The 23,064-nt window shown below is 38.4% G+C and overlaps 1 protein-coding gene across 6 annotated transcripts in view; it reads left to right on the top strand.

Annotated features, from left to right (window-relative positions):
• Positions 1-23,064, top strand: part of LOC148368920 (IQ motif and SEC7 domain-containing protein 1-like) — a 222,316-nt gene that overhangs the window by 157,986 nt on the left and 41,266 nt on the right. Inside the window, exon 1 of one of the 6 annotated variants that reach the window (XM_088330834.1) lies at positions 12,844-13,200. The exons of the other annotated variants lie outside the window; for them this stretch is intronic. Coding sequence (XP_088186960.1) covers positions 13,136-13,200 — 65 coding nt within the window. The 5' untranslated portion in view covers positions 12,844-13,135. Of the gene's footprint in view, positions 1-12,843; positions 13,201-23,064 lie in introns of those variants that run through there. 6 annotated transcript variants of the gene reach the window in all.

The raw sequence follows: 23,064 nt of genomic DNA, 5'->3' as shown, positions 1-23,064 counted from the left end.
GTTATATATTATCATGAATGACTTAAAAAGGGGGGAAATAAAGCAAAATTAGCACTTCATCTTTTACACTGAAAAACATGTAAAACATAAATTAAAATGTTTATAATTCTACAAAGAAAACGATAATAAATAAAACTATTTTAACCTTTATAGCAATGTCTGAAATAACTTCTGCCTGAGGCCCGGGCATGCATCTTTTACGTCAGGCATACAACTTCAACAACGTCTCTGCCCGGGTGGCTGACAACTTTATTAAAAAAAAAAAAAAAAAAAATCTTAGTTTTTTTTTTTTTTTTTTTTTTTTTTTTTTTTTTTTTTTTTTTTTTTTTTTTTTTTTCAAATCAAACGTTTGCTTTATTACGATTTCGAAATCTTCATTTTGGAAATTTCGGTTTGTCAGGCAATTTGCATACTCGGCAGCCAATCAGAAGCCTGCATCGAATAACTTCGTGCTTCCGGACTTTCCCGAGCGTTTTAAGGTCGTGCTTTTGCATACCATTTCCCAAAGTAGACGCACAGAGAACACAAGAAAAATGCATAATTGGTTAGGAATCAAGCCAAAACCTTAGCCCCAGAGGAAAGATTCAAATGAAGCTAACAAAATTGATGACGCTACAAAACGTAAACGTACATTAAAAGCATCGTGGAAAGAGGAGTTCATGTGGCTTGTAGCAGACGAACATTGCATGAATGAAGATGAGTAAACACAGGTACATACTGATGGCAGATGGAAAACAGCGATGTCATATACATGCAATGCAGGTTATACGTAGATTCATAATAAACTTAATTTTAAAGTGTTGTTCTGTGATATATTCTGATTGTCAATCCTTAATACTTTGCAACGACTGACTTTTTTTGTTATTTGTCATCTTATTGCATTTCAAGTTGTGAAAAATGGGGCAGGCAACTTTATGGCTGGTGTCCGGTAACTTTTTGTCATGAGTTTCAGACAAAGCTTTATAGTCAAACAAATTCACAGCCAACAGCACAGAATGCCTGAAAAAAATGCTTTTTGACCCATCACAAGAGAAAATAAGCATCTCGAAGGGAACCAACTCTGGATTGGTGGGTAGTTGCCCCCGACCTCCAAGAGACGGCTCACAAAGCCGTTTCGTTTGCAAAGCACATGAGTCAGTTGCCGCACCAGGCGTCATTCACCTTTTCTTTTGGTCATTTAGTAATTTCTATATTTGTAATCGCTATCTAACCATATGGTAGACATGATCCCAAAAGACGTGACGCAACAAACCCGGAAAAGAGCTTATAACCGCTTTATTCAAAGTAACGAACCGCTTTTAATGATAACGGCGTCGTAACAAAGGAAAAAGTAATAAGTTGGATTGAAACTGTCTTATTGTTCATACTTTCAACATATTTTTTGTATTTGACTGCATTTGAGGAAAAAGTAATTCAAACAAGTAAAGAACTCCAGAAAAAGCTCACCTGTGCTGTTTTGAATTGTAAATTCAGTGTAATTAACAAAGTTTCTTTATGTACCTCATGCTGAGGTTTCGAGTTTTTTTCTTTCCTTTGTGTAGGTTTTAGAATGGGGGATTGTGTAATAAGAGTCTGTAGTCGCCAATGGTCTGTGTAGCCCTTTGAGACTTCTTGTGATTAAGGGCTATACAAATAAACATGACTTGACTATCAGTATTAATAGTGGTGGCCTTAATTCTCTATGGGATTCTAATCATTTCTTTCAATACTGTGCCACATAGTGTTCTTTCTTCCAACAGATTAAATAACAATGAATGATTTAAGGTCTTTTAATTTTAGGTTTGGTGGAAATCACACTGACAATGTACAACTTGAATTTACTTTGGCAATCTTGTGTTCAACCCTGCCAGTGTTTTATACTAACTGCTATCATTTCTGCTATCTTAATGAGGTCATTAGTAGCAAATATAATTCCTGGTGTGCTTTTGTTTTTAGAGGAGCATAAACTTGAAACTGTTTCTTCATGCTGCTCCGATCACACAGCGAGAGATCAAGATTGATTACTACCATTTGTGGTTGTAAATCTGAAACATTGTCATTTCTCCTGCGTCGCCCCCCTTTCTCCACTGGTGCGCACATTTACTTCTGATAAGAGACAACCGAGATGTGATGGTACAGTTGTGACAAAGGCTGCTTTTTCTCGCAGTGTTAAAACAAACAAAGACTTCTCCCAGTGTGGACAAGCGAGCCAGGAGGTTCTCCTCTGGCTCAATAGACCCTGTGTTTTCCATTTGGGGTTAAAATGCTACAACGGGACAATGAGTTTGCCAGAAAAAGCAATAAAACTGAGGGAAAAGTTGATACCAGCTGAAATCGACTGCAAGGGGGAATCTAGAGGTGGAATGTCTCAGCAGCAGTTTTATAGCTCTAATACAGGTTAAGTTTCCACTCTGTGACAAATGTGTCATTGGACCTTAGTACAGTTTATATTGTGAATATCACGTGAACATCTCAAAAGTGTGCTGCAGTCATTATTTGCCGCTGAGTCATACTCGGCTGGTAATGTAATCTTTTGAGGGATTTGCGCAGAATAAACGCTAAATAACGCTCAACACTTCATCCGCTGTTTATCTGTTTCCCTGTGCAGCAGCTAGTGAATGACATGTGATTGGAACTGCAATTATTCTTCTTGTAAGCCTTCCAGTCCATGTACCCAGCTCATTGATGTCATTTAGATTCTCACTCAATTGATTGCGTTGTGCAAGCTGCTACACACAATCATGTACAAAAGATAATAGAAATTCGATGGGAACATGGTTTTGGTAGATTTCTGATTGGGATTTTGCATGGAGGTTGTAACTAGAAAAGTGCAACTGCAGGAATTGACCAGAATGAGCTGACCTTAGTTCATTGTTCTGGTCTGGTGATGGTTTGGCCACGACAGTGCTTGTGAACAACTGAGAACGCCCTCTTTTGTACTGACTCAGAATTGCATCTGCTGGTTTGGCACAATGAGTGTCTTGTATCTGTTTTCACTACTGTGAAAACTAATTGCATCTCACTTTCATTTGAATGGATGGAAACAAATACAGATACTCACTGTGATGGTGATATTGTTTTTTTTCCGGTTACTATATTGCAAAGAACACATAGCAGATAATTTTGAGCAATTTAGATGCTATTCTTTCCATTTAAATATTTTTTAACTATTATTTTTCAGAAAATTGTTGAAATAAAAAAAATAACCAAAAATATCAAACAAAAATAATTTTTAAAATTATTCAAAAACATTCCACTTAAAAATATGATTATTTATCTTCATTATATTGCATTTCCGGGGACCCCTCTCACCCCCATCATGGACTGTTCACTCTGCTAGCCTCTGGGAAGAGGTACTGCAGTGTGCGGTGCAGGACCACCAGGCTCCGCAATAGTCTAGTCCCCCTGGCCATTAGACTGTTAAATGGTCAATCTAACATATAGTTAACTTAAATCTAAACGGCTGCTAATCTGACTTTTTGCACTACTGGCAGTTTTTTTTTATAGCTTGCCACTCCTTGCTCTCTGCACTATTGTAATTACAGCGTTATTGTTACAGTGTTAATGTTACTGTGTACCTGACTTGTTAACCTGACTGCCCATTTTGCACATCTGGTTAGCTACTCTTCTTGCACTATCGGCACTATGGTAAAATACTATACGTAGCCAAAATACAATACAACATTATTTATATCTGTACATTCAAGGAAACTGTGGGGGTCAGATGCATCGACATTTCGTTCTGTATACACGTGTACTAGAATGACAATAAAGTAGATCTGAATCTGAATCTGAATCTGAATTTCCCCCTCAAATTTCTTTACTACATTTCATGGTGTAAAAGATAAAATACCTTAGTTATTTTTGGGTACATTTTTATTGTTCCGAATTGTAAAAATATGCTCCTAAATTTGAACAAAAACTTTTATTTTTCTTTCATTTTTTCAAAGGGACAGTGTGCATTATTTAGCGCCTCCTAGTGGTAAATAAACTTCATTCATGAAAGAAAATGTGCTGATTTGTATAATGAGAAAAAATGTGTGAACAATGATATACTTTTTAACCCTTGGATGCATAAGTGGGGTCGAAAACAGGGGCGTTATTCTTCAAAATCTTTATAAATAACAAAAGGTTGTAATATTGTCATATTCCAGGTACTCCTTGTAAGACATGTTTATGACATGATGGCAATAATATTTTTATTTTTTCCCTAAAATTATTCGACCGCACTTATGAACGATTGCATGTACTGGTAGGTCATGCATCCAAGGGTTAAATACTAATGCTGTAGGTCGAAAAATGTGTATCTATTTTACATAACATGAGGCTCAGCTAGGGGTAGCTGACATGATTGTCTGTTATCTTACTGCTACGCGTACAACAAAAAGCTTGAGAGGGGCTCTGCTAAAAAAATGAGAAGAAAAATTGTGCAGTTTGATCACTTTGAGTCTCCGTACTTCGTATTCTTCATTGTCCTTTTTAGCACTTCTTTTGGTTGCATGACACAATACAGCGACATCTAGTGGCTGTAAAAAACACTGTCCCTTTAATTTCCTCAACCTAAAAAGTGTTCTCCTGGCAAGAAAACCTAAGATAATATTTTGCGTGGAGTACATCACCCAAAAAAACTGCAAACTAAAAACCACTGTGCTAAGTTCTCACTAATACATGATTTCAATTCCAGGTGCATGAGGGTTTTGCGTGAAAGAGCCGTGACGCACCATAAAAGACATAACTGTCTTGCTAATGCTCTGCAAGTCAGAATTAACCCCAATTTTCTTTATCTTTGTCATGCTATATATTTTTTCCAATCATTTTTCAAAACTATATCTAAATGCCTGTAAGTAGAGTATAGTTTTCTGTAATTTCAGCCTCATCGAAAGCCTGCATTTTGAGTTTGTGCTCGCTGCTCAATTGCATGATTCTTTCGTGGGCTGATGACCCACTTTCCCCCTTACACACATTCAATAGGATCAGCTGATCCCCAATGTTATCCTCACTGGTATTTAGGGCGTCTGATTTCAACTGCTGCGCACTCCGTGACAAACCCATGGGCTTAGCTTAATCAGTGTTGAATATGCAGTAATTGATTCTTGCATATTTTGATAAAGCTGCATTACTCACCTTGTGAATCATGACTCAGATGCAGTAAACTCCAAGAATAGTCTTACCGACAAGTATATTAGTGCCCAAATTGTTGGTATCAAAATTTTGGCATTAATGTAACATACAGTATAATCCATCCACAAAATTGGTGTCAAGTGAATAAACATGGTACAAAGTTTGTACGAGTGCTTAAAATCTTAAAAATGCTTGAAGTTTAATGTTGTGTTTTCAAGGATTAGGATGAAGTGCTTGTCAATGCTTGAAATAGTTGTCATGTTTTTCAACGAGTCGGCTTAAAAAGATGCTAATACTGTTCTCTGGTGGCTTTTCTTTGCCAATGCGTTTCTTCTTCCCTTGTGATAGACGGCAGCTTGCATTAATTTGTATGACATTGTCTTTTGAAGCGTCAAAAGCCCCTAGGGGTTGCGCCTAAGCGGTGCATGCTACACTTAAACAGGGCACTATGAAATGTCTATTACTGTAAGGATTCCGTATCAATAGTTTGCAGAGTCCCACTAGAGTCCCAGTGGTAAATTCCAATGGGAAAAACTGCTTGCATTGGGAAATATTTGTCTCAAAAACAAAAATATTTGCGATGTACTCAAAATCCCAATATGTCTTGATAAACACATGTGCGAGATTAAAAATAGCAATGTATGTGCATTGCAGATATATTTGTGGCTTCGCAAAATACATGATTCACACCGGATTTCTTCTTACTGGAAAAATGGGAAACCTGGCTTTGAATATCATTAAAAGGTGCTTGATTTTGGCCATGAAAAAGGTGTATGAACTCTGCTCGTACGGATTCACTCACTAACCAAAAATTGAGTCAGCCAGGACCCTAGTCCCATCCCCGATCTTGAGAGAAAAATAACTTGTCATATTACATACTGGCTCCTTTGAATAACCGAGCTGCCCTCAGCGCCTGCAGCTATTCTAAACACGCCTGACCTCAGTGCTCCCAATGACATCATCACATATTTTGTCATCTTCACAGCCATTTGCAGTATCATTGTGTGGCCAATGAGTGGCGCTGACACTCCGGAAGCCCCACATCGACTGTTTTCCATGGTCTGTTTTGTCAGCTCAAAGTGGCCATGCCGACTGTCTTGTATAACCAAATCGGTTATTTATACCCGCTGTAGTATAATATCTTTGCCTGAAAACCACAACAGATACTTGTATTGTGACTGTCGAGACAACACAATAACATGCTGATTTCACATAATAGCAGATGTGACTTTACGTCAGCAGTTTATTTCTGTGAACGCTTTTTTTTCTCGCTCATAGCTCGATTGTTAATCTCACCCTGAGTACCACATGGGCATATTTTTAGATCAGACAATTGTGTTGTCACGTATTTTTAATCTGTGCTTTGCTTTTGGTCACATGCTTGGAAGTAATTTGTTCCCTAGCCAGCAAGCGAACTGAGAGGAAATTGTTGCAAAAGGAATAAACAGTGCCGCCACCTAATAATAGTAGCAGTACACCATACATGACCTCCTTATGTCTTTTATAGAGCAAGTCAGATCCCATATGTATGTGATCAAGAACACAGCTTCGCCAGAGTTCCATAAAACAGATTTTACTGGATTGCAAAAAATACCACAAAATTGTGGTTGAATTCTAGTTTTCAAACCCTTTGCTCTTTTGTGCATACCCAAAACGGGGCCAAACAGAACAGGTGACGGAATGTCCAAACGCATATCTTTGAAACGATTCCACATTTTCAGCTCACCTGACTGGCACATCTATTCGGAATGTGAGAGGAAAACATCCCTAACATACTCAATGTCTCAATCTACAACCATGAACTATATATAAATCACGTTTTGAAAAGTAAACAAAATGGCCAGCAAAACCAAAACAACTTCAGATATGATAATATTTCCTTTTATGCTCAATTAGCTGGAATTTTAAAGAGATTTATCCATCTATCTACCTACCATGGTCATATCCCTCAAGAGGGGTGACCGACAGCAAGACAAATGTATACAATAACAAAGAAAATAAAAAGGGGAAAAAATAGCAAAAATACACATACAAACATTTTTGGACCATGGCCAACCCAAATGCCCAAACACCCAAACAAGTTAAGCACCTAGGCACCCAAGTTAGTCATGCTATCGTCCCTCCAGATGGAACGGGACACAAGAAAGCGGCCATGTCACTCGGGTCAGGGTGTCACAACACACTATTCTGTTCAACAGCAGGGCTCGACAGCTTTCACTGGTTTACCCTTGCCGCATCATACAAGTGCCCTGCACATCCCTTAGAATGTGTCCAAATATCCCACTATCCCACTATCCTTTTACAACACCTCTCCACTCATTCCTATCACGAACAAGAGCTCATTTTAAAGAGATAGTGAGTAATATTTCACCACTAAATGTTGCTGTATTGTATAGTGCAACCGAAAATGAGCACATGAAAGAATAAAAACCACGGCGACTCAAAGTGACCAAACCGTAACTATTTGCTTCTCATTTTTTCGGGCTTTCACAAGGTTTTTCGGGGGTACCCGTAGCAGCAAGATGGCAGTCAGTCAAAAATAAATAATAAAATAAAACATGAAAAGGAAAAAGGAAAAAAAGGAAACACAAAATTAAAAGAAGGGAAAAAAGGAACCAAAAGAAAGAAAAAAATGAAAGCAAGACAAAGCCTGAAAAACAAGACAAAATGTGGTTTAAAATGGCCAGTGTTTACTTGCATTTGCAGCAAATTAAAACCATCTACTGTTAAGGCATTTAAATGCCCCTCTGTCATTTTTTTCTATCCCTAGAATAATGTTGCCAATGCTAAGGCTCGCAACCCAATGAAAATGGTTCTATGACCAAATTTTGGGTCCCGACCCACCACTTGAGAAATATGAAGAAGCATTGCTCTCAAGCCTTGTTGGAACCTACATCCTAATCTAGCAATCATTTTTCATCAGTCCCTCCAGATCCCACAGGCAGTTCGTCTGCTGACAAAACAGTCTACACATAAGAAGCCCGTCCACCTTCTTTATGTCCATTTAAGATCCATATAATTTCTTACTGATGCTTTACATACCAAGAAGTTGTTATTTCGGTTCCCAAGTAAAAAAAGAGATATTGTTCAACTTGAATACAATGAGTTCTGTATTCACTTTTTTTATATTAAACTATGACATCAGGCTGTTCTAATTGTTTCCAGACCTAGCAAAGGCTGAGTTTTCCTTTATTTTTTGCGTCTTAGCTCAGTCTCGTTCTCTGAAGAAAATGCAGATGATGTGTGTCCGATGTTGCGTGGTCTGTGGGCGACATACCGAAATCTTGTGACCCGAGTTTCCAGGAAACAATCTGTTTCCTCTTGGGTTTTTATTTATTTTCACCCACTTTGCCTATTGAAATACTGTGCAATATGTGGGAACGTTTTTTTTTTCTTGCCTTCTCCTGATATTGTGACATATTTGTTTTGTAGCCGACTTTGAACTTATGCAATGCATCTAACTCAGTAAAGAAAGGAGGACTTTGGAACTTGAAGCGAGTGGTGGACTAGAAGCAGAAAAGCGGAGCTGCCATATGTATTGAGTTGAAGAAATGGTGTTTTATGAGCAGTGAGAGGGCCTCCGCTTGGAATTTTCAATGACATCATTCCACAACGGAGAAGCATGCAAGCTGAACCCAGGAGAATGAAGTGGACCTTCAGTGGACGGGATGACTACACAGAATCATAACACAAGAGGAGATAGAGAGGCAGCTAGAGAATTCCACTGTCCCAAATTTCCTGTTAATAACGTAAGAAACCGATGTTACCTCGGAGTTTTGGAATAGGATCATTTTTAGCTCAGCTTCCAGATAGAATTCGGCTAATCTGACCCTTGTGTGCCATGCTGAAACATTTATCTCCGATTTGGGGCCTATTAATGTCAAAATGAGGGTCTGATAGTTCTTATCTTCTTCCCAAACAAATAAAAGTTACTGCTGCTTTGATCCCATCAGACCTTAAAGATTACGGCGCCTTCACCGAGACTGCTATCAATACACATGGATTTGCAGATCGTTTTTAAATAGCTTGTTCTACTGAAGCGTCATCTTAAAATGATCTTTTTTCTCTAATGATCGGTTTTGTTTACCGGCTCTCGGGAACAAAGCAATTTTTGTATGTGAGCGCTTTCATAAGCAGTGTTGGGTGTGTTACTAAAAAAACAATAATTCATTTCAAATACTAGTTATTTCATTTAAGTATCAATCAAGTTTCAAAGTTACCTATATACTCAGATTGAAGCCAACCTCCCTAAAACTGCTTGAAAATGGCCAATCTGCACTCTTTTACTGTAAATTCTGTGCTCAGGTTTGCTCCATTTATTTTGTTGTTCCTGTATAAGCCACGCCCCTAATTACGCCCTGCCTACCGTTCGCTACTTGTGACATACAACCCAATATTTGCGATTAAACTGATTTCCTGATTCTGTATTTTATTTTATAGTTGTAAATATGGCCTAGATGTAAGTATATACTGTAGGTAGAATTGTCACGACCCAGAATGGAATCTCGGACTCAATTGCGTTCGTTTTAAAGGAATCTTTATTGGATTGAGCTGACAGAGCTGGCTTTGGAAGCCGATGGTTGTCGGCCGCTAGCACCGTTGGACGGAACGGCAGTTCCGTGACAGGTAAGCAGAATCAATACGTCTTGGCGGGCAGGTCGATGGTCAGGGCAGGACAGTAGATTGCAACGCGGGGCAGAAACAGGTCGGAACCAAAGGCAGGAATCAAAACATGAGATAAGTCTTTGGTACTTGGTAATCTGGCGAAACACACAGGAACACAGAAGTACGGTCTGACGTCCTTGTCTGTACGCTGACCGCTTAAGAAGAGAATGTCAGCCAATCAGAGAGCGCGCTCCAGTGCACCAAACGATTGCCGCAGGTGTCTTCACTTTGGCAATCATGACAAGAATATCAGAATATCAGTAAGGAGAAATTCAGTGCCCTTGTACTCTCTTCTTGAGAGAGTGTCCCTGTAACTATGTTGTAGGTAGATATAAACGCCCACTCAAGAGATCTGTTAGATGTCGTGTTGCTGGGGGAATGAGGGTTGTATTATACGTTTTTAGCAAAGAGGCAAGAGTTAAAGATCAGAGGACATTGTAATTCATGATATGCTTTTAATAATTGCCGAAATAACATACCGAGGCATAACGGGAAGTGAATTATAACATTTCATTAATAATGGGTTACAGTACTTATTACAGAGAAAAATAATTGCATTCAAGGAACTTGTTCCTTTGTAACGTGCTACTCCCAACACTGTTCATACGTTATACGTGGAAGTTGAGTGTTCAGGGATTTAGCATAAGCAGCTGAAGTCACTCATGAGCATGGCCAAGAACCCAAACATAAATAGATCAGGCGGCCAGTCGTCCACATCTTCACAATTAGTCATTGTGACTACTTTGGCCAACCTGCTGTGTCTGCCTCCCTGCTCGACTGTCATTAAAGGACACTGGCAACTTTCAGTGTACTCTAGACTGTTGCTATAAATGCTTCCCTTCAGGATCCTGTGTCTGTTGTCATTAGACAGAAAACACATTTAACAGAGTTTTCCCCAGCCCCCCTCTCTCAAAGGGGTGATTAGTCTTCAACTGTTTCTCCAAAACAGATTCTCAAACGGACTATTGCAAGCATGAAGGTGAATGGAAATTACTGGCGTCTTTTTAAAGATGTATGTTGTGATTTTATTTCTGGGTAGTATCTTCTGTGAATTTGGTAAACAAACAAGGTATGGTGGAAATGCTTTAAAACCTTTTTTTACTCTTTATTGTACAGATAAAATACGGTAATAACTCTTTGCACAAGCTCAGTTTGTTCCAGGATTGTGCTAATAGCTCAAATTGCTCGTTCTCCCCAAATCGTTCATGTGAACCCTAAATAGGTATAAAACATATCGTCTTGATTACTAAAAACATATTCAAATAGTAATGAAACATAAAAAATACACTATTAAGATAAATAAGAATATATTAATGAAATAAAATGTGAGTCTCTTATAATTGCCATAACGCATGTGTGTGCATTGAGATCGCATACCTGTAAATGTTTTTTTTAATACACTTTTTGATTTTTTTCAAAGATTGTTTGCCATATACACAATTTTATATGGGATTTTAAACAAAATAATTATAATAATTTCATTTGGCCAATTTTGGCTGTAATCCGGATCGTCTGGGTCACTGGTAGCAGACGACAAAGTCATCGTAGATTGCTATTATTGTCGCTGTATTTTAAATAGTCTGTCTTGCTGTGAGTAGGTGCCTCGTTGTGTTTGTAAGGTTTATTAGCGTTTAATAAGGGTGGATTTGAAATCATTAATAAGTGGAGCAACTGGCAGAGGTGGACAGGTATGAGATTGAGAGACTGTTGATGATATGTAAGTCAAGTCAAGTCAGGTTTATTTGTATAGCCCTTTATCACAAGGAGTCTCAAAGGGCTGCACAGACTACAAATTATTGCAAACTACAGACTGTTATTACACCATTCCCTGATCTGAAACCTACATGAGGGCAAGGAAAATCTCGAAACCTTATCATGAGGTAAATGAAGAAACCATGAAAAGGGACCGCACATGAGATAATTGCAACGGATTCTGCAATAACAAATACTACACTAATATTCATCTCTCATCTCATTAGCTGCACCGCTAATCCTCAGTAGGGTCGCGGGGGTGCTGGAGCCCATCCCAGCAATCATCGGGCAGTGGGAAGGGGACACACTGAACTGGTTGCCAGCCAATCGCAGGGCACAAAGGGACAGACAACTCGCTCGCTCATTCACACCTAGGGACAATTTTGGACCAGCCAATCCACCTGAAATGCATGTCTTTGGAATGTGGGAGGAAACCGGAGTGCCCGGAGGAAACCCACGCAAGCACGGGGAGAACATACAAACTCCGCACAGTAAGTCCGGTAGCTGGATTTGAACCCACACAGGAGGTTCCCAAGACCTTAGAACTGTGCCGCACACGCGCTAACCACTGCGCCGCCGTGCTGCCCTACACTAATATTGTCAATGTGAAAAAAAAACCTTACTGTACACTTGTAAATAAAATCATTGTAACTTTAAATGAAAGTACACAAAAAAAAAATGTTTACAGCACAATTTTTCTTTATTTGCCTGTAGTAGTTTGCGCAAACGACACAAGCTGATGACAAGTGGTTAGCGGTTTCGAGCACTCTCTAGTTATGGCCCATAGGACTGCTCATGAACTAGACTTTGCCTCGTACAGTGAGCCTGGTTTTTGTTTAAAAAAAACAAAACAACTTGTATACTGGAACTCTTGTGTTTAGAGGTGCTCATATAAAGAGGTACTGCTGCACACTGAATCCAGTCTTTTCTTAGTTCTTGGCACAGGCTTGAGAGGTTCTAATAATAGAAGCGCACTTTTCATTCTTCACTTACTAAAAGATCTGCAAATGGAACATTTGTCACAGTATCTGGTACTTTTCTTTTCCTGTCCAGATAATTGTCCCTCCATTCTTTTTTTCAAGTTTTCGATTGGCAGATACCACTCCGGAAAAATGTGATTTTCTTACATCCTCTGCCTCGGGGTCATCCTTGTGTCCCTTCCTTACAGGACGGGGGTTTCACAAGTTTTTTTCCCCCATCCTCCTTTTTCGGTTCATACCTTCCTCTTCTTTCCCTCTCACCACAGCCCGCCCCTTTCATAGCACTCGGCGTATGGCCCAAAAAAAAAAAAAAACTCCCTGGTGTCCAAACCTCCGCCCCCTCACACTCTTTGCAGCCAGGCTCAACTCGAGAACGGAGGGAGAAAGAGCTGACCGAAAAAAAGCTACATTTGACAGACATCATAGATTACCACTTAACACTGGCCATGCCCGATCACCCCCCACTGGGAGGGTTTTCTGACAGGCCAGGCGATGGCTCTGACTCTACTCAACGCGTGGCAATGCCACCAACAATAGCAAATGACACTTTGGAGCTGATTTTGTCCTTTGAAGAACGCGTCTAAGCATCGATAAGGAGAGTTCAAACCGGTGGGGACCGCTGATGACCGCTGGGAAGCATGTGGTGTTTGCAGTGTAACTCAGAGAAGACTCAGTCCTTGCTGGAACTGGAACTGAATGGCTGGTAAGCGAAACAGGAAAGTTTCAAATGAGACTGTTTGTTTTTACGCTGCCTGTGTATGTGAGGGGGGCTGAGTCCATGAGTGTTTTGTCATTGGGTGAGCTTGAGCTCTTTCAGCTCTGTTTATTAAACAGCAGAGAGACACCCTGCGTGTGTCCACTTAAATTGTGCACTTAGTGTCCAGTAATCCGGTCATAGTTTACGAGTGTGTGTTTTCTCATGGAAACAGAGCGCCAGCGCACTTATAATGATCTTTGTCAGGCACTTAATGTCATTGTGGAGTGTTTCTTCTCACTGTACACTCTCCATTTGTGCGTTTTGGATTGTTCGTGCCTCCCTTTTTCTGGGTAGAACATTATTAACATTATTGTATCTATAGGGGCATCCTCATGGGCAGGTCTTTACTGGGTTGTTTGGTTATCCTGCTCTGAAGGACATTGACATCGGTACTCTTGTTGTTGATTCGTCACAGGAGGGACAACAAGTGCTGCCTTAATTTAGACAGAACGAAGTCTGGCAGTCTTCAAGTGGGCAATATTGATTTATGAAGTACTGTAGGCTAATCACCCCCTATTGAGGACCAATCCTGCCATATCTAGAAGTAAATGTATAAATAGTTGAATACCTACAAATGTATGCCATAGAAATAGATGAGAACACATAGATAAACAAGTATGGTTGTGCACCTTTAGATCATCACCCGTGTTGAGGCACAAAATCATTTTTGGGTGGCATATTCTTTTATGGCAAGGTCATTGGCACATGAGAATGGAAAACCGAAAGAGTGAGATTGAGTCCAGATCGAGACTAAATTCCTAAAATGGGGGTACTAACAGCCCAAATATGTAATCGTCTACCTATGTATTGTTTGGAAAAAATGACCTCAAGGTGGAAAGAATCTAAGGAGAAAACAAAAGAAAACTGGAGCCTGGAAGTTGAAAAGCAGCTGTTATAACAGTCATCATCTTGCTCTTTTGTGCTTGAATGGTTGTTAACAAAACTAAGAGTGCTGAGTCAACTTTTGGGGGATTTTTCCCATCTAGGGTAACCTACCCGGCTGCCCGTGAAACATAGTAGTCACTCCTTCCCCCTTTTCTTGGGTGGACAGACACAAACACATATACAGTATATATATAAAACATACACATAATATACATATGTACAGAAGTTCGTACTTAGATCCTAAAGAAGAACATTATCACGTCGCTTTGATGGCTTGTGATTATGTAATACCCAAATATATGACATAGATGCAATTTGTTCATTTGTTTATGCATATTGTCATTTCTTTTGGTATTTATTTTGTCATGTATATCGTGATATATTTTGTCATTCATTTGTCATGTATTTGAATGCATATTTTGTCATTTATTTTGTCTTTTTTTTTCGTCCTGTATCTTGTTGAGTATTTTGTGGAGGTGACCTATTTCCCTGAACCTTTTGACTATTGTTTGTCCCCCTGCTAGCTAAGAGAAGAAAAGCATTGCAATCTATTACCATAGAGGTGAAAATATCATCTAGTTTGACGCGTCCCCTGTTTTGGGTAACTTTTTGTCAAGACAAAATACATGACAAAATAAATATCCAGATTTTTAAAAATAATGACAAAATAAAACAAATGCATGTATACATTTTATTGAGGTCACATATTTAGGTATTGTCTAATTTATTTATGTGTTCATTTATTCAATTGACATCTATTTGTAGGTATTTCTTTATTTATACATTTATTTTTTTCGTATGGCAGGATTGGTCCTTCCTACAGCCCATACTGCACACTCAGTCACAGTGTATGTAAAGTTTTTGTTTCAAGCAGCATTGTAAAATCAAAAAATCGTAACCATTCTTTAACAATTTTAGATTTTGTCTGCAAGTCTGCAGTTTGACATCAGCACTTCAATGTCCACTGAGCAACATTTGGTGCAGAACGTTTGCACACAGTCTGTAACTGGATGGCTGAGCCTGGCATGTTCACCGTCAGCCTTGGCTATAACATCTAGGTCAGCATAGCTTAAAAAAACAGTTTTATTTTTTATTTTTTTTACTCCTTCGGTGGTAATTTTCCTGTTCGTTATCTGCAACATCATTTGGACTGTTTCCAGCATTTTTAAGTCTCCGTGTTTATATTTAATTCCTTTCCTTCTGCAAAAAATATTTTTAAACAAATACAGTAATCCCTTGCTGTAACACGGTTTACACTGTTCCGCTACTTCACTGATTTGCATTGTACAGAGTGTTCTGCATTCTTTTTGACAAAACAATCTTAATATTAGCTAAATATTATTTGACCGTAACGATTTGTAAAAAAATAAAATAAAAACGTTTATACAGTACTTTTATTTGGTAAACCAATTCTTGAGTCTGTAAAAAGGGTATGTTCTTTGGTGTCAGTGTTTAATACAGCAGTGGTTGGTACCGGGCCATGGGTCGTTTGGTACAAGGCAGAAAAAAAAATGGCCTTTAGTTTTTTTTTATACCGTATTTATTAGTGTATACGCGCAATTTGTATTTCCTAAAAATCATTAAAGTTCGTGAAAGTTTACAGTGGTTACCAAATTTGAGTAACGGTTAATCAATTGATGAAAATTATCGACCTCTTTGCTCTGTATTGGTTGTAACGGGAATCGAACCTGGATGGCGGCAGTGAGAGCATCATTGATGACACAGCAAAAGGCTTTGGATTTTATCTCATCCTCACACTATTTTTACTCGTGGTACCATGTTGTCTCGGCTTTTTATCTCGACGTTGTACACCATGGCACCATAAAGGAGCATTATGGGAATGAGTTCAGCCAAAACAAGGTTGTGCAATGATTTATCATTCACGTGCACCTTCAATATGAAGAAAGATAGGACAACGTGGCACTGTGAGTAAAAATAATATGCTGATGAGATCAAATTGAATGCCTTTTTCTATGTCCCATGTCACATCCTTTCGTGGTCTTGTTGTAACACAGTTGATTTAGGTTTAATGTTATTGTTATTATTGTTATTGGTATCAATACTGGTAACTAATGGGCCGAGTTGCTGGAATTTTGTCAGACGTTCGACTGGTCCGTGGTACAGAAAAGGTTGCCGAACACTGTAATAAAATATTTAACTTTATAATGGTTGGAAAAGGTTTCCACTTCATAGATTTTGCCTATCACGGGTTCATTATGGATTACTGTACCTTTACTGTACCAGAAAAATAGATGTTCTTCAATATTCATTTATTTAACAACTATTAATTACATTCATTCTGCTAGAAAATAACACTTTTTTTTGGAAGAAATGGCTTTAAATCCTGACATAATGTCAAACTGACATACAGTATCTTCCTCATTACTGCATGGATTTAATCAACCGTATGAGAATTAAGAAAAGTATTTGCTTTATTAATTTTGTGGACAGTTGATATTTCAGAAGCCTTGATATATGTTGGAAGATGCTTGCCAAAAATTGATGAGCCCAGCAGATAGTGAGCATACTTTAAAACATACTTGTGGCTGATGTTAGTCATTTAATGTCAAACACAAATCCTTAGTCATCAAATACATTGTTCTTATTAAAGGCAGTCTTGGCTCGTCCATGTGTTTTACATTTACCATACATCTTACAATAAGATGAAACAGTTCGACAAAGTGTTTGATGTGGGCAGCCATTACACACATTGCACACATTACTGGAGACGTTTCCAAATCCATAAGTTTTAGAAGGCCCCTATCAAAAGTGTTGCAACAAATTGATTAGCCTCTGTGTATAGCAAAGCAATCGGCAACGTGTTAATTTCATTGCGGTTGCAAAATAATCCAGTGACTCAGCTGTCGGTAGGACGACTTGGGTACAAAGTAGGGGTGGGCGATACCGGGAATTTTCGTTTTGATCCGATCCAAGTAAATACAGGGTAGTAATAATCGATACCAATCCGATAACAATACCTTTTGTTCGAAGATTTCACGGTCATTGAATTATTGAACCCCTTCCCCGTTGAGTTATCTTGTAATTACAACAAACATGGCACAAAGATTACTAAATAACTATAATGCAGACTTTAAAGGGACAATGTGTATTATTTAGCACCTCCTAGTGGTGAATAAACATCACTCGTTAAAGTAAAAACAATACTGGTTAAAATTATAAGCAAAAATACATGAACTGTCATATAAACATGCATATTTTAAAATACTGGTGGGCTGAGAACATTGAAATAATTTGACATAACATAAGCCTCCCCTAGAGGGAGCTGACATCATTGTCAGCCAACAACTACCTAAATACCTCAAAGAAAAAGACTGAGAAAAAAAATTAGAAAAAACATGTTGAATTTTGGTCACTTTGAGTCTCTGTGTTTGGTATTCTTCCTGTGTCTTTTAGCATTCTTTTCCTGTTACTTTACACATGACAGCAACATCTAGTGGTCAGATAATACGCACTGTCCCTTTAACAGTATAAAAAATATATAGAATAGAATAGAATATACCTTTATTGTCATTGTTACAAAATGGGTTAACATATTGTGACAACGAAATTGGGCATGACACTCCAGTTTCACACGTTCACAGTTAATAGTTGTATTACAACTGCTTTGGAGTGAAAGGCAAGAGAGTCAAACCCCAAAAAAATGCAGCAATGTAACAAAAATACAAGTACTGTATAACTATGTAAAATGTTAATGTAAATGGTTTGCATTTATATAGCGCTTGTCAAGTCAATGAAGACATCCCAAAGCGCTTCACAATGTGCTTCACACTAACCCATTGACACACACTCACATACCAATAGCAACATCAGCCATGCACGGCAACTACCTGCTTATCAGGTGAATTGGGGATTCAGTGTCTTGCCCAAGGACACTTTGACATCACACAGAGGAGCCGGGATTCGAACCTGCGACCCAAGACGAGCGCTTTCCCTCTGAGTTACCGTCAACAAGTCAACTAGTAGTGCGAATAGGGTGTAAACGGAATTGTATCAAATTTGTAAGTTATAACGTGTGTATTTCAACCCACTAACAACACTATCATTGTGATAGTTAAAATGGGAAGACGGTGTCAATCCTAAGACAATATTATCATTCCGATCCAAGAACTCGCCCATCTTAAGTACAAACTGCAATATCGTTCTTCGAGCTAGCATGTGTGGTCCCCCAAATTTCCCCCCGAAGAATACAATGACCGTAATGTTCGCTTCTGAAGGCTGCTGCTCGCATCAGTATTTATGAGCTCTATGCGGAGCAAGAACATCTGCTTTTGTTGTCTCTGAATCACATTTTGCCTGCGCGTGTACGTCAAAAATTGTGACAGAGGCCAAAAATCGTGGAAAAAATGGTTTGAGTGAATAGACAGACTAAGGTGGAAAGGGGGGGTGAAGTATATTTGTGTACTGTTTGCTCCGTCTGGGTTATTACTCATGCTCCACTTTAAACCCGAGTTGTTTTGTTCCTCATCCAGGAAAGCATGATGCACTTCCTTAGCAACCCATACTGACTTCATTGAAACGTGCTGTTTTTCTGCATGTCATTAAACAAGACCAATTGGAAGGGTTGGGCTATTTATGCTGAGTTCTTGATTCTTTACGCCAGAGGTTGGCAAATTTTGTAGTGGCGGACCGCATTGGGTTAAAAATTTGGCCAAGGGCCTGGACGTCTATCCAAATTTTCTTCTTTGTAATTAGGAATAAATACACGTGCAAATATCTACATGCTGCTAAGTGAAACTGTGAAAATATATACCATTGCGCCAAACTGCGACTTATTTTGCTGCTAAATTTTATTGTACTTCTTTTCATTGGACAGTTATAATGCAGTATTCTTTCTCATTGCATTATTATTATAACTTTTTTAAGCATTTCGCTGTAAATCATTTTTGCCTCTTTAAGGTCTTTACTACATGTTTACCCTGAAGTGCCATGTTTAATCTCGTTGCATACAATGTTTCACAACGTTGATATAAATGGCAATAAAGACCATTCAATTCAATGCTTTAATTCTTTTAATATTTGTTTTTAAAGAGGTTAGCTTCAAGTTGGTTTTAAAATACTTCAAATGAAATGGCAATAATAGGTTCCTTTTTAAGCACTGAGTTGATATTTAGTTTTGTAGTATTGCTTTTGTAGAATTTTTTTAGTAGTATTTTTGTAGCATGTCTGTGGTAGTGTTACTGTAGTAGTATTTTGGGAGTAATTCTGAATGAGTAATTTTGGAGTATTTCTGTAGTATTTTTGTACTACTACAGTAGGTGTATTTATGTAGTATTAAGGTAGGTGTATTTTGTATTATGTCTGTGGTAGTTTTTTGTTGTATTACTGTATTAGTATTTTTGTAATAATTTTTGTACTTTTTCTGTGGTATTTTCATAGTGGTATTTTATAGTAGTATTTCTGTACTATTACTGTAGTAGAATTTGTGTACTATTTCTGTAGTAGTATTTATGTAGTATTATTTGTAGTATTACAACAGGTGTATTTTATAGTATTTCTGTAGTGTTTTGTAGTTTTTCTGTAGTAATATTTTTTCATTATAGTATTACTGTAGTAATATTTTTGTCGTATTTATGGAGTAATTATTGGTCTTTTGAAATTAAAAGACAAATATTTTATTATGTGGCTGTTTTTAAGCACAACATTTGATAATTAGCTTGGTTGTAATTTTGTACTAAGTATTTAGTTATATCTTGTAGTAGACATACAAAACCACAGTTTGGAAAAAGCTGGCACTGAAAAAACACAAATGCTTTCGTTAGTGATACTTTATTGACTAGTATATGTATTGCTTTGATATTTTTACCATTGTCATTTGACAGGCCAGATTAAAAAGCCTGACAGGGCCGCATGTGGCCCTAGGCTGTAGTCTATACCCTCTTTTGTATATGGAATAACAGCTTCCTGACTGACCGCACACAAAACATCAACGGTGGCACACCTCAGGGATGTGTATTGAGTCCCCAAGTAGAGTGCAATCGTATGTGTGAATGTTGTAGTTGTATACAACTTCTACCCTAAGGCAACAATCACGCTTAATGCTGCAAAATGCTTAGACGGGAATGTGCAATAATGGCAAGGAATGATTTAATTACACATTTATTTGTTTCTTTTTATTTAATATGACTTATTATCTTGAGGATCATCAGGATTGCGCTCCTAATTTTGTTTTACTTGTTACAAAGTCCTAAAATTCTATGATACGCTATGCTTTGCTAGGCTATGCTATGCTATTCTATTCTATTGATTTAAACAATTGGTTCTCAACTGGTCTAACTTCAGAACCCATTATTCCACCTCAATGACAAGCTGCAACCCATTCAAGAAAAAAAAATCCTTCTTCTCAAATGCACCAATGTCTTCATCGAATATAAGTGACCTTGTTAAACTCTTTACAATAGCCCCATACTAAAAGAAATTCAAACTATGCATAAAGTGTGTACCTACACTGATAATTCTTGAATTGTGTATTGAATAAAGATCAATAAACTGGTAAAAAGCTAAATGCTAACATTTTTAAACCAATGACTGTACCATCCAGCAGTGCTTCACTGTCAGACACTTGCACACCATTTTTGTATTTTGCAGTCGTATCCTTCTTCGACTCGATCCTTGTAACTGTTTTACACTTTTTCTTTTCCTTTTTACTAACTTTCTTGTGACACGTCTTTATGGTCGGTAAACGGAAAGAAAACTGAGAAAATCACAATAAAATGAGATGTGGTCCCTCTCTAGCACGCAGATTAACTGAACGGGTAGAAAAGATTAAGCAGGGCATTATCGCCATCTACTCTTCAGGAGTGTAGTGAACCCTGTGTTTATTTTCTTCTTAGCATTATTTTGGGAAGGAATAGGCCCACCACTCTGCTTTAAACTGTCAGGGAAGGGAAAAAAATGGGCCGGTTGAGTTGGTTTTCACAGAACTGTTTCCAGAATACATTTAAGGTAGTAAGTGAATCCCAATCAACGAGTCAACATTTAATCAGGCGGCACATTGGAGGATATTTTGTTGAGAAGTGAAGTGAAGAGTTCAACTGATTGAAGCCTTTCCTTCTTCATTTGAAAGGCGGCAACGTGCACTTCCTGTGTAGCGGCTGCCTGCTCTTCATTAACCTTCCTCTATTCCCAGACCTCCTGTAGATGTGACTCGGCTTTTCCGGGATGGAGGAATGTTTCTCCCTCAGGTCCCACTCGGGAATGAGCTAGTGATGTGTAGTTAGAGAACGAAATGGTTGTATGAGCAGGCTCTATTAGGTGAATGAGGAGAGCCCACTCCCCCTCAATAAGTAGTATCCCTTCAAAGTGCTCTCTATCTCTGTCTCTCTCTTTTTCTGTCTCTTCCTCTCTCACAGTCTATTTCTCTCTCTTGTTTTCTTTTTCACTCACTATCTCTCTCTCTCTTTCTGTCTCTTGTCAAGTCAAATCAAGTCATTTTTATTTGTATATCCCTAAATCACGAAGAGTCTCAAAGGACTTCACAGATTATTACACTATATTACACAGACTGTTTTTCAGAATATCTTTATACATTCCCCTGCTCTGGAGCCGACGAGAAGAGTAGGTTATTCATATGCTATAGAGTAGAAGTGAGTTTTAAGCTTAGATTTAAACATATCCACTGAGGTTGCAGGTCGGATCTCAGGGGGAAGAACATTCCACAGCACCGGCGCCCGGATGGAGAACGCTCTCGAACCAGCAGAACACTTCTTTGCTTTTGGGATCACCAGAAGACCGGCACTCTCAGAACGTAGGCTTCGGACCGGGACATAGGGAGAAATCAGATCTGAAAGATAAGAGGGAGCAAGTCCATGAATGATTTTGTATAATACTAAGAGAACCTTGAACTCACATCTAAGGCTAACTGGGAGCCAATGCAGGTTAGCCAAAATCGGTGTGATGTGATCGGACTTTTTTGTCCTAGTTAAAAGCCTCGCTGCGGCATTTTGTACCAGCTGAAGAGACTTGATTCTAGACATCGGGAGACCAGAGAGTAGTGCATTACAGTAATCGAGACGAGAGGTAACAAACGCATGAATTATAATTTCCGCTTCCGACTGAGACAGTATAGAACGAATTTTAGCAATGTTACGAAGATGGAAAAAAGCGGTTCTAGTAATTTTCTTTACATGCGTTTCAAAGGATAAATCAGGGTCAAATATGACATCTAAATTTTTAACTGAGTCACTCTGTGTAATGTGACATTTGTCAATGTTCACAGCAGTTTTTGAGAATAAGTCGCGGCATTTAGATGGACCAATGACTAACATTTCGGTCTTTTCAGAGTTAAGACGCAAGAAATTGAGTGACATCCACTCTTTTATCTCAATGAGGCAGGCCTCTCTCACAGTCTCTTTCTCTCTCTGTCTCTGTCTCAGTCTATTTTCTCTCTCTTGCTTTCTTCTTCACTCACTATCTCGCTCTCTCGCTCCCTCTTGTCTCTTTTTTGTAATTTCTTTCTCTCTAACTTTGTATCTGTTTCCTTCTCTCTCTGTCTCTTTATCTCTTTCTCTCTCTTACTCTCTTACTTTCTCTCTCTCTCTCTTTTTAACACTTTTCCTCTCTCATTGTCGCTCTTTCTCTTGCTCCCTCTTTCTCTCTCTCCCTTTCCCTTTTACTTTCCCTCTCTATTTCTGTTTGCTTCACCTGTATTCACGTTTGCTTTGTCTCTTTCTCTCTCCTTTTTTTCTGTTTCCCTATCTCTATCCTAGAAAACTGGCCTGGTTTGATGGGCGCCATCAGATTGTACTTGCCCAGGACACACTACAGAAATTGATTCCCTGACAATCCTTGCAGTTAAGGCATCTGTGAACTATGAACTGTGAAAGTTGTTAAAGGAGCTGTACGCAATTTTTTACTTTTTTACTCGCAGCCGCCATCTTTCTGTATCTCACTCTCACTCGCTCTCTT

The sequence above is a fragment of the Urocampus carinirostris genome, chromosome 3 (assembly GCF_059441175.1).
Source record: "Urocampus carinirostris isolate Australia breed hairy pipefish chromosome 3, RoL_Ucar_1.0, whole genome shotgun sequence".
NCBI lineage: Eukaryota > Metazoa > Chordata > Actinopteri > Syngnathiformes > Syngnathidae > Urocampus > Urocampus carinirostris.
This window is presented reverse-complemented; position numbering and strand designations above follow the sequence as displayed.